This window comes from Nicotiana attenuata, chromosome 6, assembly GCF_001879085.1.
Source record: "Nicotiana attenuata strain UT chromosome 6, NIATTr2, whole genome shotgun sequence".
Taxonomy (NCBI): Eukaryota; Viridiplantae; Streptophyta; class Magnoliopsida; order Solanales; family Solanaceae; genus Nicotiana; species Nicotiana attenuata.
The window spans coordinates 49,862,590-49,870,751 of record NC_031994.1 but is presented as its reverse complement, the minus strand read 5'-3'; the positions used below and the strand labels follow the sequence as shown (position 1 = coordinate 49,870,751).

Below are 8,162 nucleotides of genomic sequence, written 5' to 3'. Positions count from 1 at the left end.
CAGTCCGAGGGAGTCCAACTACGAAGTCTATGGTAATCCTCTCCCATTTCCACTCCGGAATCTCTATCTGTTGAAGCAACCCACCCGGTCTCTGGTGCTCATACTTCACCTGCTGACAGTTGAGGCACCGAGCTACAAATCCCACTATGTCTTTCTTCATCCGCCTCCACCAATAGTGCTGCTTCAAATCCTGATACAACTTCGCGGCACCCGGATCGATGGATTACCGCGAACTATGGTCCTCCTCGAAAATCAACTCCCGAATACCGTCAACATTGGGTACACAAATCCGACCCTGCATCCTCAATACCCCGTCATCACCAATAGTCACATCTCTGGCATCACCATGCTGAACCTTATCCTTGAGGACAACCAAATGAGGGTCGTCATACTGATGCTCCCTGATGCGATCAAATAAGGAAGATCGAGAGACCACGCAAGCTACAACCCGACAGGGCTCCGAAAGATCCAATCTCACAAACTGGCTGGCTAACGCCTGAACATCCATCGCCATAGGCCTCTCCGATACTGGTAAATAAGCCAAACTCACCAAACTCTCTGACCGGCGACTCAAAGCATCGGCCACCACATTGGCCTTGCCCGGGTGATACAGAATAGTGATATCATAGTCCTTCAGCAACTCTAGCCATCTCCTCTGGCGCAAATTTAGATCCGTTTTCTTGAACAGGTGCTGCGAGCTCCGATGATCCGTATAAATCTCACAAGGCACACCGTACAAATAATGACGCCAGATCTTCAAGGCGTGAACAATAACAGCTAACTCAAGATCATGGACAGGATAATTCTTCTCATGTACCTTCAATTGTCTGGATGCGTAGGCAATTACCCTACCGTCCTACATCAAAACCGCTCCAAGGCCAATCCTCGAGGCATCACAATAGACAGTATAAGAACCCGAACCTGTAGGCAATATCAAAATTGGGGCTGTAGTCAAAGCTGTCTTAAGCTTCTGAAAGTTCGCCTCACACTCTTCCGTCTACTGGAATGGAGCACCCTTCTGGGTCAGCCTGGTCATAGGTGCTGCAATAGATGAAAACCCCTCAACAAATCGACGGTAATAACCCGCCAAGCGAAGAAAACTGTGGATCTCTAAAGCTGAGGATAGTCTGGGCTAACTCTACACTGCCTCTACTTTCTTCGGATCCACCCGTATACCCTCACTCGACACCACATGACCCAAGAAAGCCACAAAATCCAACCAAAACTCACATTTCGAGAACTTTGCATATAACTTTTTTTCTCTCAAAGTCTGAAGCACTGTCCTCAGGTGCTGCTCATGATCTTCCCGACTCTGGGAGTATACAAGAATATCATCAATAAAGACAATGACGAACGAGTCAAGATATGGCCGGAACACACTGTGCATGAAATGCATAAAGGCTACTAGGGCATTGGTCAGCCCAAATGACATAACAAGGAACTCGTAATGACCATACCGAGTTCTGAAGGTAGTCTTCGGGATATCTGGCTCCTGAATCTTCAACTGATGGTAACCTGAGCACTAGTCAATCTTAGAAAACACCTGTGCGCCCTGAAGCCGGTCAAACAGATCATCAATACGAGGCAAAGGATAACGGTTCTTCACAATAACCTTGTTCAACTGGCGGTAATCAATTTACATACGCATAGAACTATCCTTTTTCTTCACAAACAAGACAAGAGCACCCCAATGCGATACACTAGGATGAATAAAACCCTTATCAAGCAATTCCTGTAATTGATTCTTCAACTCTTTTAACTTAGGAGGAGCCATACGATACGGAGGAAGAAAAATGGGTTGAGTGCCTGGCAACAAATCAATGCCAAAATCAATTTCTCTATCAGGCGGCATGCCCGGAAGATCAGCCGAAAACACATCAGAAAAATCTCGTACTACTGGAACTGAATCAACTGAAGGGGTATCAATACTGACATCTCTCACATAAGCTAGATACATGTCACACCCCTTCTCAGCCATACGCTGAGCTTTAAGAAAAGAAATGACTCTACTAGGAGTGTGATCTAAAGTACCCCTCCACTCAACACGCGGTACACCTAGCATAGCCAATGTCACGGTTTTGGCGTGAAAATCATGAATAGCATAATGGGGCGACAACCAGTCCATGCCCAAGATAATATCAAAATCTACCATGCTGACTAACAATAAGTCGGCTCTGGTCTCAAAAACACTAAGAGCAACCAAACACGACCAATAAACGTGATCCACAATAAGAGAATCTCCTACAGAAGTAGAAACATAAATAGCGGAACTCAAAGAATCACGAGGTACACCCAAATGCGGAGCAAAAGAACAAGACACATAAGAATAAGTGGAGCCCAGTTCGAATAGAACCGATGCATCTCTATTAAAAACCAGTATAATACCTGTGATGATAGAATCAGAGGCAACAGCCTCGGTACGGGCAGGAAGGGCATAGTATCTGGCCTGGCCTCCCCCTCTAGGGCGACCTCTACCTCCCCGACCTGCACCTCTAGCTGGCTGAGCATGTGGGGGTAGCAACTGGAGCTGTAACCATAGCCTGAGAACTCTGCGGGGCACGCTGTGGCTGAGAAGTCTGTGGAAGTGCACCCCTCCAAAGTCTGGGGCGATCCCTCACCATATGGCTTGTGTCACCACACTCAAAACAAGCTCTGGGAGGACGAGGTGGCTGAGACTGGCTAGGGCCAGGTTTGCTGGACTGACCTCTGAAAGCACCCCGCGTAGGAGGTGCGCTAGAAACCGGGGGTTCATTATAAGGCTCTTGAGGCCTAGAAGGAGCTGGAATACCACTGGCTGCTCGAAGAGCTGAATGAACAGGGCGACTCACATAACCTCTACCATGACGACCTGCAGCTGGGGCACGGGTACCAGAGAAATGACCCGACTCTCGAGACCTCTTGGCCTCCCTCTCCTCTCTCTCCCTAGCATGCATACCCTCAATCCTCCTAGCAATGCTCACCACCTGCTGATAAGGTATATCAATCTCTAACTCACGAGCCATGCTAGACCTAATGCTGGGAATGAGCCCCTTGATGAACCGGCAAACCCTCTCGCGAACAGTAGAAACCAAGGCTGGCGCATGTCTAGCCAAGCTAGTGTAACAGACAACATACTCTGAGACAGTCATAGCACCCTGGCCGAAATGCTCAAACTCTGCGCGCCATGCGTCCCTGAGGTCTGAGGAAATAACTCTCTCAGGAACAGATCTAAAAACTGCGTCCAAGTCAGCGAATCAGCCTCGTCCGGACTGTCTATCTCATAGGTGCGCCACCACTCGTAGGCGGCTCCTCGAAGCTGGAAAGTAGTGAAGGAAACCCTGCTCGATCCTGATATACCCATGGTACGGAGAATACGGTAGCACTCCTCCAGAAACCCCAAGGCATCATTTGATGGTAATCCACTGAATATCAGAGGATCATATTTCTTGAACCTCTCAAGTCTCCGCTGCTTATCCTCTGAAGTCGCTGCCCTGTCCTCAGAATTAACTGGCACCGCAGACGGTACACGAATAATCTCTGGGACCTGATCAACATGCACTCGCTGCTCAGGAATGCGGGCGACGGGAGTCTGTGCTCCTCCCCCGTACTGAGATGTGGCTGCAGCAAGGGGAAGCAACCCCGCCTGAGCCAAAGTGGTGTACATGCTCATGAACTGCGCCAGACTCTCCTGAAGTGCTGGAGTAGTAGTAGCAGTAGGCGTATCAGGCGCCTGGACTCCGGCTGGAATGGCTGGTGGTACCTCGGCGGCAGCTCGTGCAGGTGCTCTGGCTGCACCACGCGCACGTCCTCGGCCTCTACCTCTGCCCCGGCCTCTGACGGCTGCAGTAGGGAGCGCGGGTGCCTGATCATCTTGGGTATAGCGTGTCCTCACCATCTGTGAGAGAATAAAAGCCATAAGTTTAGAATTGTGATGTCAAAATATCGCACGATAAGGAAATAAAATGAAGTGGAAATCTTCCTAACAGCTACATAGCCTCTCGTATATAAGTACAGATGTCTCCGTACCGATCAGCGAGACTCTAATAAACCGGCTTGTGATCCATGACTCCTACGAACCTAGAGCTCTGATACCAACATGTCACGATCCAAGTTCGCCCTCCGTGAACTGTCGTGACAAAAGGGGAAAGTAAACAAAACGTGTGGAAGAAATAATCAAAAGCCAAACATAACCGAACGAAACAATATTTAAAATGCCGCTCGGCATATACAACACAACTTCTCAAAATCTAATGCACTATCCAAAAACCCGAAAACTCACGGAAACACAAGCCTTTGAATATCTAACAGTGTCTAACTCAAGAATATCTAACAAGGAAAAGAAATACAGAATGGCAAACATTTAAAAGCTAGAATATAAAGGGACTCCTCGGTCTACGGACGCGGCAGATGTACCTAGAAGTCTCTAGAGCAGTCGCCTCGTCTCATAGGTGGTAGGACGGAGTCGACGTACCTGGATCTGCACATGAAAAACATGCACAGAAAGGGCATGAGTACACCACGATACTCAGTAAGTGCTAAGCCTAAGCTCAGTCGGGTAGTGACGAGGAAGATCAGGGCCCTACTAAGGTTAAATAAAATATAAAGTTCAACAGTATAGAACAGAACAGTATAAACAAGTGTAGCAAGAAAAGTAACACAAGATATAAAGGACAACAACAACTATTACAGAGACATGGTAAACACAGAAAAGAAATAAGGTCCAGCACCAAATAACAATCGGGGATCTACCAGGATACCGTCCTGTAGCCCCAAATATACATAACCAATGGATCTCCCTGGATCCCGTCCCGTAGTCCAACTCATAGTGCGCGGGGATCTACCGGAATCCCGTTCCGTAGTCCCAAATATAAATACCCAGTACTGGGAGAATCTACCGGGTGCATTCCCGTAGTTCCATATAACTATGTAGGGGGATCTACCGGAATTCCACATCCGTAGTCCCAAATGTAAACAGACATGGGGGAGCTACCGGAATCCCACATCCGTAGTCCCAATGTAAATTCACAGCAGCAACAAGCAAATATTCAGAAATGTCAAATTCCACATTAAGGCAAACTAGTAAGTCTAACCTAGCATGCTGCACAGAATTCAGGTAAAGCAGGTTGAGCAAATAAGGTAATTAAAACACTTAGACATGCTTTCCTAAGCTAACAACAAGTTTAATAGTGCAAGTAATAAGAACTAGAAAGAAAACATACTAGTAAATACTTAATGACAACCGGATTTTCAACAATTAGCACAAGTACGCACTCGTCAACTCACGTATAAGGCATTTTCAATTAACAACAATACCAAATCCTAGGGAGAGGTCCCCTACACAAGGTTAGGCAAGCCACTTACCTCGAACCAGCTCAATTCAACCCGAAACCACGCTCTTGCCACGAGTACTCGATTCCAAATGGCCCAAATCTATTCAATTCAATTGCATTATGTAAATAACACTTCAACTAACTGATTCTACATAGAAATTCTAAGGTAATATGCGAAATTAGGTAAATGACCAAAACGCCCCGCGGGCCCACGTCTCGAAATATGGTAAAATTTATATTTCTAGAATTCTCACACTCTCGCGAGTTCAGTCATACCGGACTTACCCAAATCGAACCTCAAATGGTCCCTCGAATCATCACTCAAAGGTCTCCAATTAGTCAAGCCCTAACCCCCCAATTACCACTGATTTTCCATAATTTTTCATGCTTAAATTGATAAAAATCATTCCAATAACGAGTTAAGGGACCAAAGACATTACCCCCATGAACTCCTCTAAAAATCCCTCTTCAAAAGTGCTTCCCAAGCTCCTTCCCGTTTGAAAAAGATGAAAAAATGGCTAAATTTCGCGATGGCAAGAATTTATATGTTCTGCCCAGCGATTACCGTATCTGTGGTCCAATAATCGCATTTGCGATACCGCTTCTGCGGTTCTCACTTAAAAGCTCAATCTCGCACCCGCGACCTCAAATTTCACATCTACGGTCACGCAGGTGCGGTTCCTTTTGTCGCTTCTGCGATTTCTGGCCCCCTTCCTCATTTCCGCTTCTGCGGTTAATCCGCTGCTTCTGCGCCTCCGCACCTGTGGTCCCACACTCGCAGGTGCGGTTATGACAGAAGAATAGCTGAAGATGCAACTCCAATTCCAAAAATCTTTCCATCAACCATCTGAAATCATCCCGAGGGTTTCATCTCTTTCAGCAATACCCATACCCTTACTAGGGTTTCTAACTCATCAATTTCCCATTTTTTGAGAGTTCTTTTCAGTTCCCCATTTCTCGATGGCAAACTCCGATTCTACTCCAGTTGTTCCTCCTCCTACTGCTGCCCCTCTCTCTGCAAGAAAAGAGAATGTGACACCGGCTAGCTCTAAAATTGCGGAATTGACAGAATCAAGGCAAGAGCTACTCACTAGGATTCAGAACTTGAAAACACATCTTCAAAGCTGGAGATCAAAGTTGGATGGCCAAGTAAAGGTCTATCGTGATGAATTGTCGGAGCTCAAGAAATCGCTGAATGTTTAAGTGGACCAACTGAGATCTGAATTTCAAAAGTTAAAAACAACTCTTCAACAACAACAGGAAGATGTCACTGCCAGCTTAAGAAACTTAGGGCTTCAGGATGTCTCAGAAGAAACAAAAGAGGCAGAAGATGCCAAGCCTAATAACGATGAAGAGAAGACTCGGGAGGAATTGCCAAAGGACAGTGGTAAAGATACTGAGCAGTAGACTGAATTATGCACATCATTTCCCTGAACTCATCTTCTCCGATGAGTTATGCTTGGGCTTGTGTGTTAGGTTAAGAAGTGTTCTATTTTCATCCATATGAGATCAAGTCTTTCATCGGAGTAGGTTTGATGGGATGATTTCTCTTTTTTCTAGCTGTTAGTTCAAGCATTCTACTATTAACATGCCCTGCTGGTGGCTATGTTACTTTTATTTTATCTTGAGCTTTTCTAGAACTGAAACTTTACCCTTTCCAAAAAAAAAAAAATCCCGAGGCCCCCGGGACCTCAACCAAAGGCACCAACAAGTCACAAACCACTAAACAAACTTGTACTAATCCTTAAAACACCTAAACAACATTGAAACCTTGAATTAAACATGGATTTGAGCCTAAGAACTCCAAAATTTCACAAAATACGCTTTCGATCAAAAAGTCTATCAAACCTCATCTGAATGACCTAAAATTTCGCACACACGTCACATTCAACACTACAGAGCTACTCCAACTTCCGTAATTCCATTCCGACCTCGGATCAAAATCTCACTATCGGACCGGAAACTTCAAAAATTCGACTTTCAGCATTTCAAGCCTAAATTAGCTACGGACCTCCAAAACACAATCCCATCACACCCCTAAGCCCGAAATCACCTAAAGGAGTTAACGGAACCATCGGATTTCCATTCCGAGACCATCTTCACACTGTTCCGACTACGGTCAACTTTCCAACACTTAAGCTCTCATTTAGGGACTAAGTGCCCCAAAACTCTCCGAAACTCAAAATCAAACATCCCGGCAAAACAAAATAGCAGAAATAAACATGGAGAAAGCAGTTAATAGGGGATCGGGGCGTTAATTCCTAAAACGACAGGCCGGGTCGTTACAAAAATGCGGGACGCTTTTAAAGGTCACACTTTTTTCTACTTTTATGGTAGTAATATAAAGGTATTCAATATTTTCTTCATTGGTGGTCTTAATATGATAGTCATTTTGGCAAATATCTTTGAAACTCAACAAGTTTTTTTGAGACCTACTATAGTATAATGAATCACTAATAGCCAATATAGTTCCTCCGGGTAGTAATACGGCTGCTCTTCGAGAGCCTTCAATTAATTTTTTACTACCAAATATTACTATGATATTGGTGTCTTTATAATAAAACAAGAGAAATATCTCTTATAGTTTAATATGGTATGCATCGTAGCATTATCCAGTAGACATATTTCTTCTTTATTATTCATATGGCCCACTGAAGACTGGGAAGTTTTTATATTCTTCATAAAGAAAAAAGATACAGTAATATTGAAAACTTAAGAACATATGAAGCTACACTTAGGAAAGTAAATACTGACAACATAAAAAGTTTTATCCAAAATACGAACTTCAATAAAAAGAATAACTATTCTTATAATTTTTATTTCCCAGTAATAAGTCTTCAGTTACGATGCTCA

The 8,162-nt window shown here is 44.7% G+C and overlaps 1 protein-coding gene across 1 annotated transcript; it reads left to right on the top strand.

Moving 5' to 3' along the window:
- LOC109227838 lies at positions 6,270-6,716 on the top strand. Its single transcript, XM_019393031.1, has 2 exons — positions 6,270-6,464; positions 6,570-6,716. Exons 1-2 carry the CDS (start codon positions 6,270-6,272, stop codon positions 6,714-6,716), a joined length of 342 nt encoding a protein of 113 aa, XP_019248576.1.

Bases quoted from the DNA above. Each gene is read 5' to 3' on its own strand.
- LOC109227838 (XM_019393031.1), top strand. From the start codon at position 6,270: ATGGCAAACTCCGATTCTACTCCAGTTGTTCCTCCTCCTACTGCTGCC. The intron at 6,465-6,569 runs GTCTATCGTGAT...CAACAACAACAG, and splicing joins AGTTGGATGGCCAAGTAAAG to GAAGATGTCACTGCCAGCTT.